This window comes from Anabas testudineus, chromosome 13, assembly GCF_900324465.2.
Source record: "Anabas testudineus chromosome 13, fAnaTes1.2, whole genome shotgun sequence".
NCBI lineage: Eukaryota > Metazoa > Chordata > Actinopteri > Anabantiformes > Anabantidae > Anabas > Anabas testudineus.
Window position 1 is genome coordinate 16,807,616 of NC_046622.1, and position 27,974 is coordinate 16,835,589.

A 27,974-nucleotide genomic window follows, 5' to 3' on the forward strand; every position below is an offset into this window, starting at 1 on the left:
AATAATGCCTGTATCCTGCTGTATCCCACAGCGTCTTTGTTCGCCAATAGCACTAACTGTAAGGATAATCCAGCATTGGCACTGTATTGGTGTATGTGGATATGTGTGTGTCTGTGTAGGGCACAAAAGAGCTCAGGGTAACCATTGTGGCTGGCCAAGAGAGCACTGTCAAGACAAATCACTTGACAAAGCAGTGGCTAGTAAAACACACACTTAGAAACACACAGTCACACACACACACACATAGAAATGGTCAATGTATGCTGAATGCTGGATGGCTCCCTACTAATAATACAGGCCAGCAAAGTGCAACTGCAAGGGATTTTTCATCTCCCCGAGGAGTGAGGAGTGAAAGCAGCAACGCATTGCTCTTTGTCTGCTGCAGGAGTGCTAAGAGGATTGGGGAGATGGAGAAGGGGAAGATGAGAGTGGGGAGAGAGGAGCTCTGCTGCAGTGCTCCAGATGTCACTCAAAATCCACAACACGCTGTTTGTACGGGTTTCTTCCATAATTATTCTAATCTTTAGAACAGGTTCACAATGTTAGTAGGGCAGAAGACATTTAAAGCTTCACCTAAAAGCTCCACTCTCACTGTCCCACTCCCACTCTGTGCTTCAATTAGCGTGTAACACTCAAAACTTTTATCTCTTTAACCCTGCATCAGCCTACACTCCACACAGAGGCTTGATGTGTCCTGTTGCCCTATCCTCAGCCTCCCGGCTTTGACCCTCCATCATCAGCTCTCCCCAGCCTCTGCCTCGTCCTTTTTTCCTCTCCGTCGTTTCTCTCTGATTGCTTGCTCCCAGTGCCTGAAGGAATCCACGCGCAGGGAACGAAGATCCAGGCAATTTCAACAAAGACAGTTGCTGATACTTTAAAAAATGCACACAGCTGTAACGGCCACTGAAATATTTATGTGACAATAGAATATTAATATTGATTACTGGATTCCTCGGTGTGCCTGCTGTGCTGCCTTCTAGTACAACGGAAAACCCACAGTGTAAAGCTGGCTGTTCAATATTACATCATACCTGTTTCCACTTGCATTCAAACAAATCATGATAACTCAATAAAAAAAGAGCAAAATACAACTTTTGAACGGGAGAGATGAATTTAACATTTCCCTTTAGATTGTAGCATTAGTCTGTGGTGATGATGTATGCCTCTGTTCTCTAAGTGAAGCGCTGTGGATGAAGGAACCAGGACATATTGTGCTTAAACCTCTGGATTGGAAACATGCTGGTTTTATCATTGTTAGCTCAGGCTGCCTGACACCCATCAAACAAGGCACAGTACAGTGAAATATTGTTCAGACTGAGCGGTTCTGACAGGGACACAGGTATCTGTTGTCTGGAATAACCTCAGGCTGCTCTTCTTTGCTGCTAGAAAGTGTATATTTCATATCCTTTCAACTTATCTGTGCAACCTTGTCTGTTCCTTTGCCTTCTTTCACATCACGTCATCTTTTTACTTGGCATTCTTCCCCATTCATTTCTAAGCTTTAACCAAACAAGCTCAAGCCTTTCTGTCCACTGCGGAACAGATGTTTCCCATCCCGCGACAAATCCCTCTCAAGCATGTCTCGACTTTTTGCCTCGCCCCCCCCCCAAACAACCACCACAGCCCAAGCTGCTGTCAGAGACAAATGTCGTCTTCAAGCATGGCCTTTCTGAGGGTCAGCCTTCCAGAGGCAACTTGCTGGGGGATGATGGCAGGCTGTGACAATAACAAGAGCAGACACTCCTTGTATTACATACTTAATGACTTTGCCCTTCATTAGCTCACAGAATTAAGACAGATCACCTCTTCGGATCGACTCAATCCTTCTCTACTTCATTCCATTTTTCCTCACCCAAGCCTTCCTCCTCATTTTTTTAATGTGTGTTTCACTTCTTCTGCTCCATCTCTTCTCCCCCTCAGCTTTTTTTTTTATATAACCGTATCTGCCTGTTAACAGCTACAAGAGTGTAAGACCTCACTCAGAGAGTTAGCAGCAACAGAATAGACTGATTCAGTAGTAAAGTCTGTTAAGGTCAGTTCAGAAGGCTTAAGGAAAGGAGCTGACAGGGAACAAGCCACCAACAAGCCGTGACTGTTTTGGAAAATACAATGCTTAAGCTGGAAAGGCCAAATGCTGAATGAAAAAAAACTGTGTATGACATGAAGGAAAGCTACTAGCTGTGAAATATATGAGAGCTGAGCAATACACTCGTGTCTGGTGAGTGCCTCTAGGTAGCACTTTGGATATTGGTGTTGTTACATGTGCAGTATATATGTTTATGGTTCGAGGGCTTGTTTGCAGGCTACAGTAGAGTCTGTGCACATTGGTATATACCCTTGAGATGAGCTCTCCGACCATGCCGCTCCACGTTCCATTGGTTCCAGGAACCCCGTACAGTCCGTCCCCCACCAGCCGGATGCGATACTTAAACTTGAGAATATCTGCCAGTTCTTTCAGCATGTCCACACAGAAGCCTTCGTAGCGGTCATTCCCCTCCAGTTCTTGGTGGTTCGGCCGCAGCATCACATACGGATTCTCCTGAAAACACACACATGATTTGCATTGTTGACAGTTCACCTCCACAAATGAAGAGTCACAGTCATATTCATCGTGGAAACTTGCTGGTTACAGAGTTTCAAAGACACAGACATTCACATCCACTCACATAATGTGAAGACTGAGATTTATGCATTTGAAACAGAGGCAGGAACTTGCTAATCTGTAATATCCAGCAGAAACATAGACACACGCCACAAAACACCCCTAGTTCCAACCTATCTTTCAGAGAACCACCTCTCTGTTCAGCTGTCTGTTTATTTATGTCTTGTTCTGTCATGTAGTCGGTGTTGTAGAAAGATTTAAAGAGCTTTGCAATAATGTTTTTTGGAGCCGTCCTTATTGTGCCATTTTTCAAATAATGCAGCTGTCAAACTGGTATGCTCAGACGCCACTACATCATAAAAATGACAGCATTATGTACCGTTTTACTGTTGCACTATCCCTGCACTCAGCTTGTGAATCCAGCCAAAACTAACTCACTTTGGCAACACGACATCAGATAACAATGATTAACAAGTGGAAGCGTTTCCTCGTGCTGACTCCCCGAGAAAAGTAAACAAAATAAAGGGAAATAAAGTTCTGGTGTCTTTATCACTTCTTATATAGGTTTCATTGAGTGTTTCTGGTGATCTGCTTCATGTGCTTCAACAAACTAAATATATACAGTAGCTCACACGTTTGTTTAACCACGAGCTTGCTGGCTACTTGTGTTAACATAAATGCTCACAGCGAGTGAGTGTTTGCAATTCACCACAGCGTCATGCACATAAACTACTGAAATACACGACTTTCAGGAGGGTAAAGCATAAGCAGTAATCCTGTGTTGGTGTATTTTGAAATCTGGAATAGAAGTGAAATTGTTTTGTCATCGCCACAGCTGGAAATACTTATTTGTGTGGTAGCTGGTTGAATGGTGATTGATTGTCCTCGCAGCGGAAAGCCACAAAAATAGCAGTTACACAGAAATTGGAAACATTTGAAAACTTGGTGCACCTCAGGTGGCACGACAGGTACTTTGACTTGCCCCGTTGTCGTGGCAACCGCTTGGTTTCACCTGTCGCTGCGTACGGAGGGGGGGGGGGGGGGGGGGGGGGGGGCTCGGATCACGTTGACGCTGGATTGAACAGCTTCGCCTGTTTCTTAGTGCATCACTGGACAGTAGAACCAACAGCCTCCTGCGCTGCTGTGATAAGAACGAGAATAAAATGACTACTGATCGACTCTCTCTGTCTGCGTAACCCGGCACCTAGAATCTGCGCGTGGATTCAATTTATTTATCCAGGCTTACAGGTCGATTTAACAGACGTGCTGTACAGTGACAATAGCCTCCAGTGTAATACCAGGTGCAAAACAACAGTTGTAAGCTGCATAAGTATGCTGAAGGATACATTCAGTGATATTCTTTATACTTCCTACTGTCAACAAATCCCATTAAAAGACCAAAACCAACAATGGACTAATCCTGCCAACATGTACTGTCTGTAACTAAAGCCTGGTATCGCTTAGTTATTCCAATGAACAAGGATACAAATTTTTAAAACATCAAGTCCTTCAGAAAGTCCCTTTCTGAAGCATGCTGCTATCAACAACAGGTCATTGCTGTTTCTAAAATTAAAATGTTTTTGGTCGTACACCATTGTGGTTAAGGTTTAGGCCACAATCAGCTAGTACAGGTTCAGGGAAAGATCGTGGCCTGGGTTACTACATTGTTCAAGGTAGGGGACCTCAGTCAAATAATAATTACTCAGTTAACCTTGTGGTCTGCCATGTTTTGTTGACTCATTTACTAACACTGACTTGCTAATTATGTGCTATTATTTCTGGCTCTTTACTAATGCCATGCTACTTCCTCCTTTGTTCCACGTGAACAAAGGTCATAATTACCGCAGGTGCTCGAGGACTTTGTCATTGGAACAACAGATGTTCTAGTGTTTTTCTGGGAGTAAAGTTTCCCTGTTTGACTAATGTTGGCTGAGACCTACAGCACCCAGCTCTTTGAGGAAAAGATTTAAGAAACAAAGAAAAAAAAACAATATATTTGAGAACCATTTTTAAAGTTCATGTTTTCAATATTGGAACGATACACTTAGGCTGGTGAAATCAGAAAAACTAACAAACTGAGAGATGGAATAGAGAACTGTTTGTTAAGATGTGATTTCTGACTAACTATAACTATAAGATTAGATGCAGACGTATAAAACTAAATACATGTACCTTAGTTCAGAGTCAGTCACACTTTGAGTAAGTTAGTGACTGTATGTACCACTCTTGCAAAGTAAATCTGTCCATCTCTTCATTAACTCTTTAAAGCAGCCACACATGTCACATCTATGCATGCTCATGTTTCATCTTGCATGAGGCACAATATAAATGCTAATTTCACAGCTCACAGCCTGTTGAAGCGTTTCAAGCACCGAGTCAGACGTTCTCACTCCCCTTCCAATTTCCGCAACATTATTACACAGGATTCATAGACGTTTTGTACATAACACAAGCTGGACTGGGTGACAGGGAAGAAATGAAGTAACACACAAAGCTGCTGCGGTCTCTTAACAGCTCTTCACACCTCAAATTGGAGCACTAGTAATATGCCTGGCTGAATGTATGTTTGTGTCCTGCTGCAACACTTAATTATGCAAAAACTATAATTCACTTTCGAGCTTCTTGATGATTTATATGTGTGAAGAACAGAGACACCGTTATGTATTTAGAACAAATGGCCTCCATCATTAGGAGAGTTGCACTCTTGAAGTAAGCCTGGAAAATATTGACTTTGTATCTTGTATCACCTTGATCCCTGCGTGTTGACCTGGTTTAGTACAGACTAATAAAATCTGACCTAGCAAACATCAATCAGTCAGGTAGAAAACCAACAGCAATCAATAACACACACACCGTCTGACTGTAGTCTATCCAAAATATCTTTTCCCCTTCTTCCAATTTGTCTCTCTCTGCCTCCACCTGTCTTTAAAAACGTCTAGTTAAAACCGCCTATTAACCAGACATGTGCAGGGCTGTAGAAATGAAAACACTACTGCTCCCAAAAGTTGATATATCTGCTGCAGTTTATACTCGTGCTAAAAGTTCCAAACACTGACAAAAAAAAAAATCTGTGTAAGACCCACTTCTTCTAGGTGCCTCTGTGAAGCCGAGAACAAAATCATATAAAAATAACTATACAGGGGTATGAAAGTGCTGTCTTCCACGAACGCAACATCACAAGGAAATCCATCTACTTTCTTTTGCACAACACAGCATAACAGCAATAAAGTTATGAGTCTGAAGCTATAAAGAAATACAGACTTGTAAAGCTGCCTCTTATTCCCAGGCCATGAGGAGTCTGGTTGTGGACTGATAGCTTTGGAGGAAGAGGCACATTCGTACATATGCACAAGCAGGTACTCACACAAAAAACACACACACACACATATAGACACAGAGCAGCAGGTGCACTGTGTAAACTTCATAGACCACAGTGGAGTCCCCCCCATTTAAGACCTCAGTGTGTCCACGATGTCGTAACACAACTCTGGCAACATCAATAAAAATATCAGATCATTAGGAAAAGGGCCAGGTCATGTTATTTATTTATTTTTACTTTTACTTTTTTTTATTTAACAGTTTTGTACTTGGCTGTAAAATAAACAGCAGAAAAAAAAATAGCAGAAAATACAAATTTAGAGTAAAAAAAAAGTAAGAATCAGTGCAACTAAAGTTTTCATCAACAGAGACAGATCTGTGTGTGTAAGTTCTCGTGCACATGCCTCAGTTTCTCTGAGCCCACGTGCCAGCATGGCTCCCTGTGTCTGCTTTTATCAGTCCACACTACGTGCGCAGCTGTAGTCTTCCCCCTATGTATGTGAGTGGATATGAGAGCACTCAGTGACACAAGGGTAGTTGACAGAAAAACTGAGAGAAAGGCCGAGAGCGTGGTACTTGACAAAGGCAGAAAACAGCTCTTACAGTAGGCGCTAAAAGCAGGTTTCAAACACTAACAAGAAAATAAACGGTCTTGAGTTGGGCTTTAAATACTGAGACGATATGATTCTCTAACAACGGCCGGGTCACAGTCCTCACTTTTTTTCTTATTTAAAAGCTCTTCTGTGACTTCTTCGCTGTGTTTGGGATTATTGTCACGATGGAAATGTTCTATCCTGTCAAACCTCCCGAGTCTATGAGTCACCTTTTCATTCAGTGTTTGGAGAAACAAACCTGCATCCATAGTCACTGTCTATAAATGTCATGCCTCAAACATCTCACCTTCTCAGTGTGTCACAGCCAGCACTGTGCCGTCACTGGAAAGCCTGAGCAGGTCCCCACCAAACATGCTGGACCCCAGCTGATCCAAACGAGCTTATTTTGGTTTCATTTGCACAATGAATATGCTGCCAGCATTCATCAGGCTTCTTTTTACACTCTATTCAATGTGAAAAGAAATCTGAAAAGCAGTTTTGTGAGTGGTGGTTTTCTTAAGATCGTAAATTGGCTGAGAGGTTCCCTCAAACAGTAATACGATGCTTTTACCTTTATCTTTTGAGAATAATACATGTAGCCTATTTGAAAGGGGGAAAACTTCTACTGTAGCTCTGAAAATTCAGCAGTTACAATCACCTAACATCAGAAAGCACTGAAAACACAGAAATGATTAGAGATTGCTCTCCTTTTCCTGCATGACAAGCTACTATATTTCACAAAAGACAGAAACCACAGCACCTCCCAAGATTTAGAACAACACAACAAAAAGAATTTTATCTTGAGGAGGCCAAAAATGGGTTTTTCTGCTACATCAGTGTGGCTACTGAGCGCATAAACATTATTTCACTAAGACCTAAACAGTGGCTGCAACAAACTCAATAAGTGATTACAAACACATGGTTTGTGGCTCCGCAGTAAAGTGATAATCAATTCTTTCTTTTCCCATTCCTCTGGAGCTGTTGGATTGGGAAGGTGACGGCCATGCTCAGGTGTAATGAAACAGCTCTGTAAAGGCCAGGTGAACAAGTCAAGAGTGCACACGAGCACACAGATACACACACTGAACATTTGCCCACAAATGCCTCGAAGAGAGCGACCATAAATACTGCGAGCACACACGAACATACACAGTCTCCCAGGCCGGCGCTACAGGTAAGGAATTCTTATGGAGGCTTTCAGTTGTGGCTCGTCTGCCGCCCACAAGCGAGATAACAGCGACACAGCAATCACACAGTGATGAATGAGCTGTGATAGGCACTGAAAATTGCTCCTTGGTGGCTTCCGAAGTTTGGTCCAGGGACTCTATATCTCCAAAGTGAAATCAAAGCTCTGTGCTTAGCCAATTCTTTCTTTCTCACCCTCCTCCTGTTGTGAAAACGCTGCTTCATTTGTACTCCCCCTCAACACACACACACAGACACACCTCCATCCTCCCCCCGTGCCCTTCTCCTCCTGTGTGAAATGAACCGCTCCATCTGAATCCCAATCAGTCTCAATGAGACCAATGAGTTGTTCAGTGGCGAAATATGGCAATATGTCCTTCTCTCATTCCCACAGCTCACAGCTGATAAGCCAGGCACTCAGAATAACACACTGGGCCAATTGCCTCCACTTACAAGCTACTTTGTGTCTTATTGTCTGATTCATCAGAGAGGAGGAGCTGGCCGAGTGACACATTTGTGTGTGTAACCGTGTTTGTGTGGGTACTTTGTGATTAAAATACCATGCAGTTTTCTGGAAATGTAAAACTAATTTGTTTCCAACATAAATTCATTAATCACCTTTGATGTTTTATGGTAGCACGTACAGTGGCAAGAAGTATGTCAACCTTATGAAGTTTATGGTTATGGTTTTTATTTGTCATAAAATGTGATCTGATCTTCATCAAAGTCAAAAGTATTAACAAATATAATGTGCCTAAAGTACTAACAAAAAACAACCTGATCATTAATTTCTTTATTGAGAACAACCATAAAAATGTTAAGATCAAGTTCACATACTTTTTCTTGCCACTCTAAGCATACGGAATCAAAGCAACTATAAAACGCGCAGCAGTGAGTTATCAGCGGAAATTTATTTGTCTCCCAAGATCTGGAACCACATCTGCTCTACTAATTGAAACAGGTAGGTGATTAATTGGTGAGCAATTAATCACTGTTCTAAATTTGGATGGTGCAAAAATATACTGACAGTTGCAAACACATATTTGTGCATCACCAACATTTCTGTAACATTTCTGTTTAGAGTTGCCTTTTGTCTGCAAACTGACAACTTCATTATTCCTTCTTTTTGATCAAGTCATCTCCTGCAAGTTCTGTACTGCAATACAAAATAAATAATAACAGTAGTTGTGGTTAATATGGCCTCTATAACGAAGCTCCCTACACACCTAACTATGTTGGAATGATGACTGTAGTCACTGTAGACTGTAGATGACTGACATGCAGTATTTACAATCAGGAAGGCAGTGGGACACAGGCAGGAGGAGACAGCGACAGTTCACTTTTTACGTTAATTTCAATGTTGCCATTCAAAACAGATATTATTGGATAAAAAGTCACACAAACAAATAATTTTCAACTACACTGAATCTCCAAAAACAGACTGTACCATTTGCCGGGCATTGCAACTGGCCTCAGCCTCAGCTGTTCCAATACCTTTGGAGGGGAGTGTATTCAGATACAGTACATATCACCTGCTTAAATAAAGCCTTCATTGAGGAAAAATATGACAAGCTATTAAGGAAAACTGCATCCCTTGTAACAGGTAGCATAGTGAGGGTAGTGAGAACTGCCGCTCCCAGGATCTATATTTACAACACAGGCTGAGAATGGCTGACATAGTGAATTATTAGCTCCCGCTGATGCACTGTGATGTAGCCTCATCTGAAGTACTCAGGGCAAAACAATCGCGCAGCATCAGTTCCTCTGATCCCAAGAGGACTGAGCTTGGATCTGAAAATACAAAATGGGTTTTTGATATGGTAATTGTCTGTCAACCACAGAATGTCAGCCACATGTAGATCAGCGTAGGAGTTGAGCTAATACAATGACATCGACTGCTGCTGATGTGTGCCTATGAGCGTGCACACAGTACTACTTACCAATATCGTCGTGATTGTAAGAGTAGTATTGAAGAGGGTGTCAGTCACATTGATTGATGGAAGCTTTTTCTCCATGGACAGTCCATCTTCAGAGTGCCACAGGCCAATCTGCAAAGAGAGCACACACACATACACACACAAGCTTATACAAACAGATCAGTCACTAAGTCCATCAGCTGAAAAAGGCCAACAGAAACAATTTGTGCTTGATTGCCTCCCTCTTCTCTTAAAGAGAATCAGTATGACCTTCACAAAAGATTGCATAGGACAGAAACAGAGCAGTGGACAGATGACCACGGTGCTGAGATACGGTTACAAAAAAAAAGTTTGCGAGACTGCAGGAGGAAACAAAGACAACATGTGTGGCTCCTTGAGAAGCGAACGCAGGGCATGTGTTCAATCAGAGGAAACAGAATGCATTCATTAAACCAATTACCGGCAAATCCTGTGGCGCGGAGCCACATTCTCATTCTCATTACAGCTCAAGTGGGGATTCACACCTCCACCTCGCATGGTGTTTTTCCTCCCATCCCCTTTCAATCTGTCTCTGCCATTTCCTGTTTCATTTATTTGCTCAGCCCAAGTTTGTTGATCCGTAGCTCTACGATGGCAGTCTCTGTAAACATGAGCATTTATTAAAATATTATGCCTCTTGATACTACTGGTACTCTTTCCACTTACTCGCTTCCTTTTTACCATAATGGCATTGGCAGGTAAAAAACCTTGGTGATTTCTATGTTGTGACCTTGAAGGATTTACATGGTTCCTCTAATGGTTTAGAAAATCTTGCAACCCTGGAGCTTATTACAATCTGCAAGTAAGGCAAGGCTAAAGTGAAAAATGCAAAGTGGTCCAGAAAAGCATCAAGTGTTTTTCTTAGTTGTGACATGATAACGGAGCTTTGACCTTTCCAGTGACTACCAACTTACTAACTGTGCTGCGGTGTGCTCTTCTTTATCATTGATATTCCAAACTGCAGCACATCTTTGCTGGTAGATTATAAGTTATGCGATGCCGGTGTCACGGCATGGACGAAACTATGAGCAAAACAATTTTCTGCAGCTTATCACGGTAGTTTCACGAGCTATCATTTCATTTAAACAGCTGACGCAGAAACATGCAATTTCAATGTCAATAACAAAAACGGAGCAATTGGTGAACGTGTTGGCACTAAAGATAACATCAAGATAAATCACATCCAAGATAAGATACAACATTTGTATCCATTGAGGCAAACTTATCTTCTTTTTAACTTTAATATATGTGGAGAATTTTAAGAACTTATCACGCTGCCGCCGTGTGATTACACGGTCTCATTTTTATGGAAACTAGTTAGAAAAAGGCTGAGCTTTCAACATGTGATTGAATATTTCCCCAAAACAACCTGTGGACCTCACAAGAGATAAAATGATAATTTAAAACACTGTTAGCCATTTACAATCAAACCCACTAATCTCCTATATTATGTAAACACTGCCACCCCAATCTCAGAAATGTAATATTCTTATCGTAACAATCAACCTCCTTTCATTATGAATATTATATAGGAGAAGTAAATGAGAAAATATAGCATCTAATTTAGCCTTGATACAATTCTGGTGTGATTCAATCAGCGTCACTAAGATGGGTTATCCATGCTAAAAAACCTTTGGGAATATTCTTGTTGGTTGGAGTCAGACTGGAGAGGATGAACTGTTGGATAATCAGTGATTAAAGTCTGATAAAATATCTACAGTAAACAAAGCCCTCCAAGCTTGGTCACAGACTGTTTCAAGGCTAAATTGCCAAAATTCTCAAGAGACTTCAACCCATTCAAGTTGATCAGTGCCTACAATAGGAATCCGTTTAACCACTCTCCTAAAACTGATGACGGATTGTGAGCTGAGATATAAAAAAAGGAACAGAGAGCTCAGAAAATCAAAGATTTCCTTTGAGAGTGTATGATCAAAAAGATCTCGCCTACCATTTCTTCTGGTGTACTTGTTGGGAGAAACAGCACCTTGCTCACACAAACAGACTACAGCTACCTTTCCCCCTGCAACAACACACTTCCACACTCTGATGCTGATGGCCTCGAGAAACAGAGAGGGAGAAAATGTGAACATACTGTAGCAGGACCAGAAAGAGAGCTGTGAAATATGGTGTTCAGCAATCAGCCTTCACAATCAGTTGTCAGAGTCTGTGGAGGTGGTGGGAGGTGGGGGTCTGCTTGGCTGAACTCAGCAGGTGTCACCAAAGGTCTGAGCATGAGGGTGACTGGGAGGGTAATGGGAAGGGGTGGCACCGTGACTCCTGCCAGGGAACAGGAGGTGGAGATGAGGGAGCTGTAAGCAGGAAGAGAGAAGAAGCATATGCTGGCGGGGGAGGAAGACGCCCTTCTGGTGGCCCTGCCGTCAACTCTTTTTGAGGTGGGAGGGGGATAAAATGGAGCTGCGCTCTTTCTGAGTCACTTCAGCTAACAGGAAGGAAGATGTACACATCAGCTAAATAACAATAAAGCAGGAATGTGCACTTGGGAGAAAAAACACGGTGACATTTATCAAGCAGACTGAAAACCTTTAATGCTGTAATCATTCTTTGTGAGACTTTGTGCAATAAATTACCCTTTTTATTATTGATGTGTGCAATAAAAATGGGGGATTACGCATTATATAGCACAAATAGAATGAAAAGATGACAACAGAGTGTCTAAAAGTTAGTGAGACACCAATACACAACTAATTAAATTGATGAAATATTAATCAGAGTGCAATGCAGTGTGCCATTATTCTGAGAGGCAGGAAAGAACATCAGTATTCTTACATGTCATTTCCCTTCAAGCACATTTTGCAATAATTCTGCAGGTTGTGCAAACTCTGAAGTGAGGGGAACCATCACATTAATCAGGAGGAGAAGCAGCACTGAGCCACTGCATAAAACCTCATTATACACACAGCACAACGTGAGACTCTAATAAACTCATAAACTTCTATCATAGCACGAATATACCCGTCTGTATTTGTGTGTGTGTGTACAGTATAAATAGCTATAACATGATGATTCTAATTTGCAGTGTTATTAATTTGGTATTTACACTGCAATTACAATTAATGACTACTTGCAGCACAAGCAGGGAGCAAGAAACTAATTCAGACAAAGTTTAGACTGATGACGAGTACTGAGCACTATTTACTTTTCTGAGAAATAGGGAGGCAGGAAGACGAACAGCGGATAATAAGAGAGTGGGGAATAGGAGAGCAGCATAAGGAAAAGACAGAAAGAAATAAAAAGATGCAGGGGAATGTCAATCACTTACTGAGTAGGTGCAGTGAGGCTGGCAAATGGTAGGAAAATCAATGAAAAAGTATGAAGAGCAGCCAGCTAGGGAGTCTGAACATAAGGCGGAGAGAACAAGATAAAGAGACACCAACTGAGTCGAAAGAGAGAGAGAGAGACGGAGAGAGAGAGGGTGAAAGAGAGATTATGCAAGTGTGAAATAAAGAGAAGAGTGAGAGAGCACACAGAAAAAAAGAGAGAGTGACAACAAGTGGAACAGCGTGCCCTGCGAGGGATTACCCAGGGTTCATTCTGCAACCTGGAATTACAGCACGAGGAAAAGATTAGGGTGGCTGCTCACTGAAGCGTCAGGATTGGCTGATTTCCCTGTCAGAAAAATGCTGTGTCCAATAGTGTGTGGCGAGACTGTGACTGTGACAGATGCATCCATCATATGTGAGAGAAGCAGTAGCTACCATTATCAAGCATAATGTCATACAGCCCACTTACGCTGAGGCTAAAGCATTCAGGTGTCACGGTGGTACAAAGCAGGTGAAATATGTCTGTGTCTCTGGCGGGATGCATGCACGTGCGCACGCCTGTTCGTGGCTATCTGTGTTGCAGAACAAAATATGGTCATGGACCTCTGAGGGAGGGAATTTTATTGTTCCTGTAGCATATGCTATTGCAGTTTGACAAAAATATGCTCAAGTAGCTGCAGTTTCTAGCCATCAGCAGACATTACCCCTGGTTTAATCAGCAGCTAGTGGGGGGGGGGGGGGGTCCAGAGAACAGCCTTTCACAATGATCATCTGCCTCGCGATGTTTAAATGACAAACAAATGCATTGTGTAGTGCGTTGGTATGTATCTGCTATGAATGTTTTCTCTATGGAATAGTGAGTGGGGTTTTTTTTTTCCTCTGTTATGACTCATCATCAACAGGAATGAGAGTAATTAGGGAGGTGCTGTAGGCAAACTTCAGGGGCTAAATAGACACAGGTGGTGGTGTAGGTGATTGGCACTGCCATACAGTAAAGTGAGGACTGGAGACACACAGTGCACAGTGACTCTAATGCTGACGGGAGGAAATGAGCTACAGACCTGTGCTATTCTTGTCATGGCTTCACTCTTATTTCCTGGTGGTTGAGAGATCTCTTAGCAGTGGAGACAAGAAGGTCTGAAACTATTTTAAAATCTGTTGTTCCATCACTAAACTGTGATTTGTGTTGTTTGGTACTTCTCGACACACAAATACATCATGTTCTTCTAGTAATTCACTCCTAACACTCAGCACACTCGTTATTTGGCATTATGACAAATGATGGTATTGTCACGAAGAGACAAGCTTTAGGTTGAAGAGAAGGTCTTTCAGCTGTCTGAGCAGATCTTCAAAGCAGCGCTGCTGCATGTTCTCCAAGTGCTACATCCCCTGTTGAGCACACAGAAACAATGGATGCCCTTACAGTCACAGTCCCTGCTGAGCCTGAGCACCCCACCATTACTGACTGTCTAAATGTCTTCATCTCCAGCAGCCATGTTACTGGAGATTACTATTCCTGCTCAATTCCAGCTCTTTACTCCTGTGCAAGTTTAGGATGAACAGGAGTGATAGAGTCGATACCTTTACAAACAACTCCTTTCATTTCTGGATATACACTCCCCTCCAAAAGTATTGGAACAGTGAGGCCAGTTCCTTTTTATGGCTGTAGATTTAAAAAATTTGGGTTTGACTTATGATGTCAAATTTTTTCCTTATTTTCACAGCCTGTATAAGCAGAACAAGCTAATGTGCTTACTGTATTGCACAGTATGTATGGTTAATCAAATGCCAGCATTTCACTGTCTGTAGTTATGAAAGTTACATATAGTTAAATATAAGTATAAAATAATTTTTAAAAATTAGGATCACAATGAATGTGATGTGAAGTGGGAGTCTTTTAAAAACGACAGCTCAAAGAACCAGGTGTGAATACGAAGCTGTTTGTACCCAAAAGACAGAACAAATAAAAGAATAGCTATAAGGTTTCAATACAATTGTTCTGTAGATACATTATATCTGTAGTCTTGGTAGGAATTCAAGAATTCACTGTGCAGACAGATAAAAACAGAGACACAGAGGCAAACTTTCAGGCACAAAGGCACAGAGGCACTCAGGCACATAGACATAAATTTGCATGTACATGCATATTATACACATACACACACTCACATACACCCAGCCAAGCAACACATACACAGTCTCACCCAGCCTTGAAATCCGTTAAGACTGGGGGATCTTGCAAAACAGCTCATCCATTCTGCTTTTGATCTATTCCCCATCTCCAGCCTGCAAAGTGCAAACTGAGAAAAACAAAAGAGGAAAGGGGACTGCTGTACGTCTCTGAGAGACCAAACAAAAGAGAGAACTAGAGACACACAGAGGATGCCGGTGTGTGCAGTCTAGAGATGTTAGTCTCTGTGCCGACAAATCCAGAATGAATTTCAATATGCAGCACAGGGAAGAGAACTTTGAGCAGGTTGAACATTCAATGTGTTTAAATTAATTTCCAAGTTGATCAAATAGAGTGTGATTGGTGGTAATTCAACATGCTTTGCTTTGCACACAAAATGTGGCACCAGTATTGACATGCAGCTGCAGGCAGCCGCATCAAACCTTTTCTTTGACCAGCTTAAGATCTCCTCCAAGCTGAATGAATCTTACTAAAGATACGAGAAAAAAAAGTGAAACACAGGAAGGACTTGAGGGAGAACATGCCAAAGGAAGACTAATATGATTTGTAAACAATGCTGCCCAGCTTTCCCCCAGTCCCTTACACTTAAGTCAACAGTCATATCGTGCAGCTGACAGCCCCCTCCACTGCTACATGCCTGCTTAAAATGAATGCCTGTGTGCATGTCTTAAAAAAAAAAAAAAAGACATTACCGTCACACAGCATTAGCCTATATATGCATGCACATGTTGTAAAGAGCCTTCTAATCTGAATAAAATCCATTCATCAGGCCAGACATTCTAATTTTACTTCAAGAGCAATACATTAAATCACATTTATGACTTGGGATTAGTATTCATCCACATCTGAGAAAATGAAATGAAAATGAAATGACAAGAAACCTAATAAAAGCAGCCTTTTGCAAGAACACAAGTTATTTCTTCTCAAGATTCATAGCTCCTCTGACCTCCAGGACTGTCGACAACACTCAGGACACTTAACTTGCAGCAGCGCTAGCTTTGTGTGCAATAAACTGAAAGACAAAGGCACTCGTAAACCGATCCATGACTTTTGGAGTGAACATTGCTGACATTAGCAGAGGGCATGCGGATTTTACACTGTAACTAAACTTTATATTAATTAACTTTATAATGGTTTACTACATCAGAACACTTCTTGTAAAGAAGGTTTACATGGCAATATGATACGGAGTAAAATCAACTATCACTGACACCCGAGAGATTAAAGCAACACAACAGAAAGAGCGACCTGATGGAGGAGTAAAGGAAAAAATGCATGCAAAGGGCTGTTTGAGGAAGCGATGGAAAGACAATACTGAATTCACACGTTAAGCTTCCATACATATGATTCTGGTGTCTAAATTACCTAATGTCAAAGTCCGACCGATGCACGAAATGAAGGTCTGACATGCTGCAGAAACTTCCTGCAGTTCTACTGACTGGAAAAATGCACCACACACACAAATGAATATAAACACACAACATCTATATAGCAACAACAACAACGATGTAATGCTCAGCCCTGATGTGCTTCTGAATATTTGAATAGTGCATTCAACAGATGAAACACTATAAAACTAATACAAATATAAAAACCCAGGAAACAGAAGAATTTATTTTCCATCAGGCTTTATAGTCCCTTGATCTGATCCTCAGACATACTCTTTGTCGGGGACAATTTTATTAACAGTGAAATATTTCAGCTGCACTGCATACTGGCAAATAAATACCACTACAACTTCTTTTCCACCTGCTGGCAAATAGCAGTTTTCCATCCTATTCTTTGTTTCCATATAATGACTAGTGTACACCTTCGTTGTTGACTCCTGGATTGGGTTCCACCAGAGGCTTTTTCTACACATATTTAACATTTCACAGCCATTTTATGAAACAATTTCTCCCTGAGCTCCTACTAAGCTCTGACCCTAATAAAGGCACATATAAAATGATTTAGAACCAAACTCAATTTGCATGCCAGGATTTTATGCGTTAAACTGAAACACTTTCTTTGAGGAGGACACCTGGAGCACCTTTACATCTAATTAAACCTGCAACCTTATGCAATGTACAACTTCGAGTAATCATGTTCTCCAGCTGTGTAACACAGGTACCTAGTCTCTAATACAGATACACTCACACAAACACTCAAAGACTGAAATATGTTTAATCCGCACAGCTGCAGGAGATGGCCACCTCAGTCTTTAAACTTTTAATCTTAACCTTAGCTGCAGTAGCTCAAGAAGCAGCTCCTGCATATTAGAACCTGAACATCTATCAGACCTGGTTTAGATCTATGCTAAAACCTGAGGCAGAGAAAGAGATCCAAGTCTTAGTTACACAGGACTGCTATGATAATGTCCTTCAAGAAGAAAAAAAAAGGTGGAGGCAATCTTGAATCTGTCAACCCGCTGTGCACCACCTCTCACCTCTCATCTCCTTACACTTTTCCTTCACGTCCCCCTCTATCTTGTTCTACCAATCCCTTCCCTCCCTCCTTCCTTTACATTGCTGCGGTGGAGAAAAAGTGAACTGAGTGCATCTGCAGTAGTGGGGGCATCTAGAGTAATAATGTTCTCAGGGACAGGGCAGGAGCAAAGAAAAGGGGAGGGGAAGAAAAAAGCAGATTGCCCTAATAAACACAGGAGAAGTGCTGACAGGAAATAATAAATCCAATGGAAAAGAGAAAGAAATTGAACATGCACATTCACCCTGTAACTGGAGGAAGTCCTGTGTAAATAACACAGACCAAATCATTTCATGCAAATTGAACTGGTGCACATCCAATATGTGTCTCAGAAAGGGTGCAAGCATGTGTGTGATTAAGATATTCCATGTTCCCTCAGATACAGGGAAGCAGACAAGGGTTAACACTGTCTCCTTTTACTTTCACTACTTCTGCTGCTTGGCTCGACCTCCGAAGACCTTGACACAAGGTAACCTGGGCAATCTGAATCTTAAAATGATCATTTCAGAGAAACTGGAAATGTCATTCAGAAAGATTCACTATGGGGACATACAAATACCTCAAAAGGTGAATAGCAGGATGGAGGAAGTCACAGTTAAAGAAGTCTAATGGTAAAGAGTTCTGTAACAAAGGACCCTTGCTTACATCAGATGACATTTACATCAGATGACGGTATGAGCTGTGGCTGCTGCTGCTGAATGGACATAATATGGGAAATGAAGCAAAATTATCCAAATGAATTTGATTGCGGTGTTGAACATGGCTACAGTAGTCTCTACCTGAGCTATAAACCTAATCAGTTCTTTGTATTTAGGCAATTCACTCTTCATGCTGCAGCAAACTGTAATCTACCCCGATAAAAAGGAATGAGGTGGGACACATGATTTCTATTTTAGTAAATCTGCCAGTGGTAATTTGGGCAGCTTGTGCATTTGCCTAGGGAGGGATGAAAATTCAATGAAAAAAACTAAACAAAAAAACATTTTTATTTTATATTGATTGGATTAGAGGAACAGAATGTGTACAATTGTGCAGCATTTGGTGAAACTGGTACAACTCCAGTCCTAGTTACCAACAGATCACCTCGAGTTCCTTCATGGCTCTTTGACGTGTGCTTTAAAGCTGTGGCAGTTCAGGTCAGTTCAAACCTGCAAGCTTCATAAAACAAAACTAGAGCCAAATCAGAGTCATCAGATTTTACAAAGCACTTGTGTAATGAGGACAATTAGCTTTGAGTCATGCTGAAGTCAGCCTTTGGCCTTGTCCGCTGCTGCCGTCACTTGCTCATAACCATCTCCCTGCACAGCAGTCGCTTCCAGCCTCTAAGATCCTTTCTCTTCTATATCGGGTGGTTTCTATACTCAGAAGAGATGTGGTAAGTAACTAAGTACGTTTACTCAAGCACTGTACAGTTTTGCGGTACTTGCACTTTATTCCATTTTTTCCATTTGGTAAATGTTAGTTCTACTCCTCTATAATTCAGAGGCGCATGCACTTTTCTACGCCAAATTTATTTAAACAGCTTTGGTTACTAGTTCTCTTAACATAAAATATATTGGAATAATATGTATTACCATGGTCTACAAGTCTCTACAGTAACAGAGATCCTTGGTAATTACTAGAACATTTCCTCGGCCATATTTTTCCCATTTCAAAGTTTGTTAGCAGTTTATAGCACAAATTCAAAGTTAGTTCACAATAAAAAATTCCTCATTTTGAGGAGTTTAAAGTCACTGGTGTTTAAAATGAGCCGTTTTTACTGTTACTGATTAAATGGTAAATTTCTGTAAGGAAGAAGTGAAACAATTGTTGGTTATTCTGAACATTTTTTAATTTACTTCTGTCATGTGGAGCAAATCTGAACTCGACTTGTACGTTTATGTTATAAATAGTATTAAAAATCGGTACTGTATAAATACATTGTTTCTTAGTGCAGTACTGGTGCTTTTGCACTTCAACTACATCTCAGCGCATGTACTTAGCACTTCAACTTCGGTTAAAGATTTGAAGTGGTAATTCTACTTGTAGTGGAGTATTTTTTTTAGGCAAGTACTTGTACTTGTGAGTATTGATTTTGTGTACTTCTGCCACCTCTGTCTATACCAAGGCCATGATTAAGTGCCGTCATTAAAGAACCCAATTAGTTATTCTCTAGTCTCCAGGAACTGCAGGAACTCTATATGCACACGTGCATATATAGTATGCACAAACACACAGCTATGTATATAAAGACACAGATGAATACACAGATGCAGCTTTCATATCACCCCTCTTTTTCGAGCTTAGTGCAGTAAACAGCCAACAGCTTGCTTAGCTCAAACTGCAATAATTACTCATTTTACAGCTTCCTCCAATTAACAGGCATGCTGCTGTCAATGAGGTCCACGCAGGAAATGAGGTCCAGTCTACGGAGTGCAGAGGGCTGCAGAGAGTCTACCTCGCTCTGTCTGGTGGTGTGCTCAGTGGTCTGGTTGGCTGGCGGGGGGCAGTGTGTTTGTTTTGGAAAATATTTTAGCCGCTGCTAAACATGCTTATATGGTGGTGGAGATCTCATATTTCTGATTCTCCAAACAGAAAATATTCTAATTCATTCGAGCAATGAGAGCGTGAGTTAAGAAAGTGCTCAGCCTCTTCACGTTCCTGGTGAGAAGAAAGTAGTCTGTGCATTCAGAGGAACAGACTGAGTTTGAGTTTTTTAAGCCATTTGTATATATTCAGAATGATCCTAATTCATAATGTACCTCTGGTGGTCACACCACCTGAAGAATACACACCGGCAAGAATGTTCATGCACACACACACAACGATGTAGCAAAGGGATTCAATGAGAATTACAATTAATTCTCTTTAAATCATATGATTAGTCATCCCAACAAATACTGTGGTGAAGGTCAGTGCTGGAATAGTACTGGTATAGAAAAAGGAGACCCGGCTGTTTTTTGAGATGACACCTCCAGTTTTACAGTTTGTAGTTTTACAGCTCTGTCTTTACCCTCTCTTCACTCCATCCTATTGTTCTCTCACACGCCCCTTTCTGTCTCATCTACTTTCCATCTGTCACCCTCTTGTCCTCTTCCTTCGTCACATTTTCTCTCGCTCTCTCCCCCTACACCTGCTTCCCTCTCGTCCTTTGTGGGTTGTTGTTGTTGTTACAGGTGCCAGTGGTTCCTCATCCAGAGCAGGGACATTGCCATGCCAATTTCTTACACCATCATGATTGGCTTACCTGACTGCCAGCTCAGGAGCAGTTGGGTAATTTACTTTGCCTGCCAAAACTGAACAAATAAAGATTATTGCCTAATGCAATCCCATCATATTCTGGTAATAACATGGGCTAACCCAACTGTCATCGAGGATTTCAAGCCATTAACAATGACAGTTATTTTTCTCGAGATGTTATAGGTCTGACTTTAATTAATCTTGCATCAGAATGCAAAATACGCAAAATTAAGAAATAAGAAATATCTTTTTATTGTACACAAAGCATTAATAACATATCTGTGCAGAATTTTACACTAAAATAATTTCAAAGTTGATCGAGATCTAGGCTCTGAAGAAGCAGAAACAGAATCATCAAAAGCCGGTGACTGCAGATGTGGAGGGGTGGATGCAAAAAAATCTTTCAAATTCTTACTGCTTGGTCACAACCAATTATCATTTTAATCAGAGCTGAGAGTTGTGTCAAAGATGCAACGGCAAAGCACATCCAAGTGTTGCTCATACTCATTAGGTCATGAAATAGTGCAGAAACAACCAGTGAGGTTACATAAACACGAACAGATCGATAGACCACAGGAACTGGGATGTGGGTGCCTGTGTACAACATGCCTCTTCAGAAAGGTGTAAGCTGATGCTGGATGCTTTTTTTTAGGCTGCATTTTAAATGAATGGGGTCTTTTTTTGGGCCTGTACTGGTGAGACACATTTCAGTGTGGGCACTACGATGCTACTACTCTATTTTGACCAAACAAAAGCCCTGAAAATCAACATGTCATGCGGTGAACTGTGTCTATGTAGGCGTGAGTGCGTGTAGGCAGTGTGCCACCTTCCTTATCTCTGCCAAGGCCCTGGCACCTCCAGTGTCTGCCTGGCTGAAGCAGCCTCAACCCAACAGCATGCGATAGGTGTTAGTCAACAAAACAAACAACACCCCCATCCTGCCCCCCGTCTAACACATTGCCTCCCCCCTATTAAAATAACTGGCAGGGCTGCTTTATAATACTTCTGGTTGAAATCATCACATTAGGCCTGAAAACATTATCCTTCTGCTTGACTGGCCCAGTGCCAGTGTAAAGGGGGGACACACGGGAGACACAGACAAGGTTAATAAACGCAGATGGGCCGCTGTCTGACTTTTTCACAGGTTGGTCAGGCAGGAACGAAATCGCCCTCTTTCAAGGAGATTATCCCAACTGAAAGGGTCAAATGCTTTTAAACAGATATACAAAACTCGGTTATTCATCTCTATGTGCTGTCAAACTGTCTGTGACTTGTCTTTGTCATAACATAATAACAACTACTTAAAATGCTGTAGATAAGAACCCGAAAACAGCTATCTGTTTGCACCAAAGTGGTGACAGTTTTCTGCATCATGGATAAGTTAATAACACCACGCATAATGCAGCCTTCACAGAAAAACACAACACTCAGGGCAGCAGGGAAAGGCACACTATATCTGTCAGGGTGAGAGACAGGTATTTCCAGGGGACTCACTCTGCATAGCTTAGAAAAACATCATAAAAAAACATAAGCTTAAGTGAGGACACTTATAACTTTACAACAAATATCAGACTTTAAGAAAGGATGGGGAATATTTAGTCCTGAAATGTACAGGAAGAAACAGCAAACCTAGCAACAAGTAACATGATCAGTTATTGAATGTAAAAACGATGGTGTTCAAAACTGTCTATCCACTGCTATTCACTCACAATAGGACACAAACAACAAGAAAATAAAGATGGTGCAGGTGTAAACCTTTCACTGTGTGAACAGGAGTGAGGAAAAGGCAGAGACAATGAGAGGGGCTGATAAATGACTACTCTACCCAGTTTAGTTGGACAAAAGCATAGGAGCAGATGTTTGTTTGCTGGATTCTCTATGTGTGTTTATAGATGAGCATCTACTGGCCACAAAATCCAGATGCAGAGAGGATGCTTAATGTGTGTCCCTTCACTTTGGCATTCATAACTGGAGTGACCAAACCAGGTTAAATATGTGCTCTGCCAAGCGCAGCCAAAACACATCCAGACATCATCAAATCCATGAGAAATCATCACCTAATCACCACAGAGGTACATGTGTTTAATCTCAAAGCCTTTACTGTCACTGTTATTCTTGCATACTATACATGTGACCTTACATAAATATGAAATGTTAGAATTTGTCTTTAGACTGGAGATTACTCTTTAACAAAATGAAGCATTTATGAAAACATATGGTGTATATGTACAATCTTTACTGTAAATAAAATACCTCAGTCTGCACTTCATGCTGGTGTTATTTGTTTCTCATCTCATATCTTAATTTAGCTTTTTCTCAGACTCTCAAAAGTTTTCTTTTGGCAAAATGATTCATTTTTATTTGAAAAACATGTTGTGAGGCACAACTGTCACATACACAACAATATCAAATACTGGTGCACAGGGTGACTGGACACCCTCTGTGTTCATGCTAACACATTGTTGGCACAAAAACCTCGCTACTTCTTTAAACAGAGCTGGCAGGAAAATTGAATATTTTTCCTTGTATAACTCTTCTTTCATTCTTTTCACTTTAATTTTCCATCTCTCGGTTCACCAAGACAGTCTTATTCATCCTCAGATTTCTCAATACAAAGATATCACACAAGCTGCATCATCTGTCACAACACATCAATGCTAAAAATGAAAACTTTACCTGTTTTGTGACTCCTATCAAACATGTTATCTTCAAAAATATGCTAAAACCTAGGGTTACCCAGCTATAACCATACAAGTAAACACGATCGCTGCCAGATTATTTATCGTGATCTACATCTGATGTTTACCTGCTTTCTGGCCTTCCATCCATTACCAACATATAACCCATATTTTTTCACCTGCGAGATCAACCACAGTTTTTTACTGCTGCTGACTGCTCCACTGGAGCACTTAAAGATGCTGTTGATGGATGGGATAGTACTGGGTAATGACTTTGCCCCAAGATTTTTCCCAGCCTGTTGGTTTTGAAGCAATCTTCACTAAATTCCTGATCACTGGTTCTCTTTCCTGCGGTTCACAAAAATGCATTATTTATATGCATTTATTATAAAAACATTATTTTAATTTTAAGACCTTACAATGACAAAATGTACTAATTCATTGAAAATATTAGAAATTATTATTATTATTATACTTGGAAATCAGATCTATTAGAGGATTGGAAAACCTCAAAATCAGATGATCCAACTTGCAGTAGCATGTCGAGGGCACAGGTTACACCAGTCGCCAGATCTCTGCACTGGCTTCCTAAAAAAACCTGCTAAAAACAGACTGTCCCCAACTTTCTCTGTACTTAAATCATAGAAAAAATAATAAATGAATAAAACATTTTACTTACACCTCATGAAATGAAAACAGTTCTTCCTAGAGCACTTAAAGGTTTTTCTGCTTGGCTTAGATATTTGCTTGCCTTGTACCTAAGTAAGTCGCTTTGGATAAAAGCATCTGCCAATTGACTAGATGTAAATATCACCAACCCCTGAACAATAGATTTACAATACATTTCAGCACCAGTTGTTCTGCTATCCATTCATCCACATACTATAAGTTGCTCGAAGCCTGACTGCTTTTCATCTTTGTAATTCTTGAATGTAAATGTGTATAATTTATAAAACATTAGGTCATTTGAACCTGTGTCCCTTGATGTAGAACTGAGGCAAAGAGACCAGGAAAGACCAGATTCAGATATCATGCAGCGTGGCTCAGGTGGAGTATTTTCCCCTAATTGAAAGAGCAAAACAAAACCACTAGAGTACTAGCATAGAAAGCTTGGGCAACACTATAATGACAGGTATTGTTAGACACCACCCACCAATCACTGTTGATACATCGTAGTCATTTTGAGCAAAAAGACAACAGTGAAGATGGTAAAGCCAAGGCATCTGTGCATCTACCCCTCGTGCTGATGTGTGAGCAATTTGAAAGTAATCTTTTATACACTATAAAACCAAAAAATATTAGCTACTAATGGTCCTTTGATGAAAAACGAATAAGAGGATATTTGCAGACATATCTGTAAAAAGGAAATAGCTGCAAAAGTCGTTATTTTCCATAAAATAAAGTTTCTTTGAACTCTCAAAGAGGTATGTTTAATATTTAATTTTGTCCTCTGGCACCTTGACACTTTTCTAGTAGGATACCGGGGATTGTTTGCACCAAAAAATGTCAGTGAAAAAGTGTTATCATGGTTCCCTGCTGTACGATCTAACTCGAGTTACATCACTGCCATAAAGGCAAGTGTAGCATTTGCCAGAAGTAGTACCCTACTGGGATCAGCACTGTGCTGGAGTGCTTTGTGTTCAGCAATAACAATTATATTATGGCCACAGTCTATCGAAAGTGAAAATGGGTGTATCAGTGTGGGTCACATCGGAAATACCACGCTATTTATATGTAAATTCTTTTGAACCAATCACATGGACTTAATGCTATATCAAGGCTGTCCTGGTGTTGCCTGAATCCACTGTATGTGATTGATTTGAAGACAGATAATGTGGACATCTGTTTTGTAAGAACGGGAGTTACTTTACCTGCCTTAGGCCATCCTTGCTGTTCTGCATGATCCTCAGCGCATAGTTAGACCGCTGTCCTTTGCTGTTGAATTCAATGTGGCCTGTTAGACCTTCCAATTCTACCTATACAACACAGAGACAGCAACACATCAAGAATTCATGCCTGGCCCCACTAAGCACCACCTATTAAGGATATGACTTGAGGGTACATTAGCATTGCTGGCTCAGTATCAGCCTTTTGAAATATGCTAAATTTAGAAGAACAATACGAAGACAAGACTGTAATGTCTTCAATTTGCAGCAAAATAGAGGTACAATCAGTAACACCCTCATTGAGCGAGAGAGACAGTTTGATATCGAACACATGCCACATTTAAGTATTCAATAGCCCAGTCACTTACAGCTATTTTTTCCCATTAGGAAAAACACATTGTATCCACTGACAGCTCATCTTTATCTCTCCTCTTCTATTGTCTTTATAATGTAGACATGAGATAAACTGACCAAGTGGATAAGAAGTTTATCTTTAAAGGGAACGGAGACTACACATTATTATCTGCTGTCAGTGAACACATCTAGTCTATAGAATAACTAATTAACATGCAGAAGGGTTGCAATAATGAAGATCTCATCTCTCTTGGCTCTGTGGCATAATTTAATTAATGCTACTCACTGCTCCCCTCAGAAAACAGTATAAGAACAGAAAACATCTAAAACAGATTTTCATTTATTATACATTGTGATACTATGCAGGCCATTAGCTTAGCTCATGGTTCTCTCCAAAGCGAAGAAAATCTTTCTGCTATCTCATCCAAACTTACAGATTAACAAGTTAGATCAGGTTCGCTTACGTCATACAAAAAAAAAAAAAAGTAAAAATTCCAAGTTATGCTTTTACTGATGGTTATGTGCCAGACTATTTTGTGAGTGCACTGATTTCCTCGAAATCTGGTTGTGTGCCAAACTCAGAGGTGACACAACCAGGACGCCTCTGCTCCTGGCCAAAGCTTTTGCACAGGTTAAACAAACAAAATATTAATTTGTGTGCCTTAGAGATTTACAAGTCATAGTTATATACACAAAGTACAAAAGCGGGTCAGTTGGCATATATGTGTATATTAGTATTTGGCTAGCTATTTCCCATCCTTTTTCATATTTTTACAGATCTATTTCATGCTTTTTTAATTTGTTTTCCTAATTTGTGTTTGTTTGTTTGAGGGATAGGAAAGTGCATTAATAGAGTAATGACAGACAGTAAAGCCTTTAAATGTCTGTACCACTGTACAGATATGAATTGAATCAGTGTTTGCATTCCACTAAAGAAAGAGAATAACTATATCTCCCAAAAGGTCTAACTATTCCTTTGTAGTGTGCATTGGCCAGTTCTATCTCCTGTTTCCTTTGTCCAGCAGAGGCAATCTTACCATCCTCAGGTAATTCATCAGGCTGGTGCCGTGCTCCCAGATCTTGGAGGACTTGCAGGAGAGCTGAGTGGCGCCAACGTTCTGGCTGCGGTTCAACTCCTGGACTGCCGCCACCACCGCATATACTGCATCAAAGAGCAGAGCTGAGGAGAGCTGCAGAGGGAGAGGGAGAGGGAGGGAAGGTGAATACATTAAACACACACACACATAGACCTGCATAAACTCAGAGCACACAAATTGTAAGTGTAACATGTCAGTGGTTAACGGTCAGTGAGGGGTTAACCCATCAGTTGAGTGACAGCGAGATTATTCCATTAGATCATTAGAAAGGCTCTGATCTGCTGACAGCCCCGAAAACCATCTCTCTCTCCATCTCTGCGTGAGACTCTGTCCTTCCCACTCTTATCCCCCGTGAAACTGGCACACCCTGACCATTCCAATTACTGCATGCCTCTCTTAGCGAGAGCCAGAAAACAGTGGGAGAGGCAGCTTTTCCTCTCATCTCTCCTGTACAAACAGCCTCATCGTCACTACTACTGCATCCTGCTATGTACATTTGATTAAAATGCATGATCCCCTGCATTAGAAGGTAGGGGTGAGTCTGAGCTTCACTGCTGTACATCTGTGTAATTGAAGGGGAGATGAGATGGTCCTGATGTTTGGTGGATACTGATAGAGAGCTGAGAGTGACTGAGATGCATAGTAAATTTTGGGGATCAAAGATAACTACAACAGGCTGTTAAACTGTAAAACTGGGATGTATTACAACCTTGAATTATAGAACTTAATTAGTGGACTGCACATTAAAGGCAATATAGTGTACAAACAGCCCACAAACAAATTACAACCACATTGATTCAGTTTAGCTTTAACATAAAGTAGCAAGAAAAAGTATGAACCTTTTGGAATATCATGGTTTTCTGCATTAATTTGTTATAAAATATGATCTGATCTTCATCTAAGTCAAGAGTATTAACAAATATAATGTGCCTGAAGTGATAACACAAAACAAATTATGATCTCTCAAGTCTTCATTGAGAACAACCATAAAAACCTCATAGTGCTAGTAAAAAAAAAGTATGTGAACCCTTGGAATTCCTGTAACTGTGGATCAGACCTGCACAATGTTCGGGAGCAATTTTAGCCCATTCTTCTTGCAGAATTGCTTTAGCTCTGTCATATTCTTTGGATGTCTCGTGTGTGGCTCTCTTC

General features: G+C 40.8%; 1 protein-coding gene across 3 annotated transcripts in view; it reads right to left on the reverse strand.

Moving 5' to 3' along the window:
* The window catches only part of grik4 (glutamate receptor, ionotropic, kainate 4), a 248,850-nt gene that overhangs the window by 13,135 nt on the left and 207,741 nt on the right, over window positions 1–27,974 (reverse strand). For all 3 annotated transcript variants that reach the window (XM_026364954.1, XM_026364945.1, XM_026364962.1), the window contains 4 exons: window positions 26,763–26,915; window positions 25,357–25,461; window positions 9,639–9,746; window positions 2,336–2,539 (listed from right to left, as the gene is read on the reverse strand). In XM_026364954.1, the coding sequence (XP_026220739.1) occupies window positions 2,336–2,539; window positions 9,639–9,746; window positions 25,357–25,461; window positions 26,763–26,915 (570 nt within the window). The remainder of the gene's footprint in view (window positions 1–2,335; window positions 2,540–9,638; window positions 9,747–25,356; window positions 25,462–26,762; window positions 26,916–27,974) is intronic.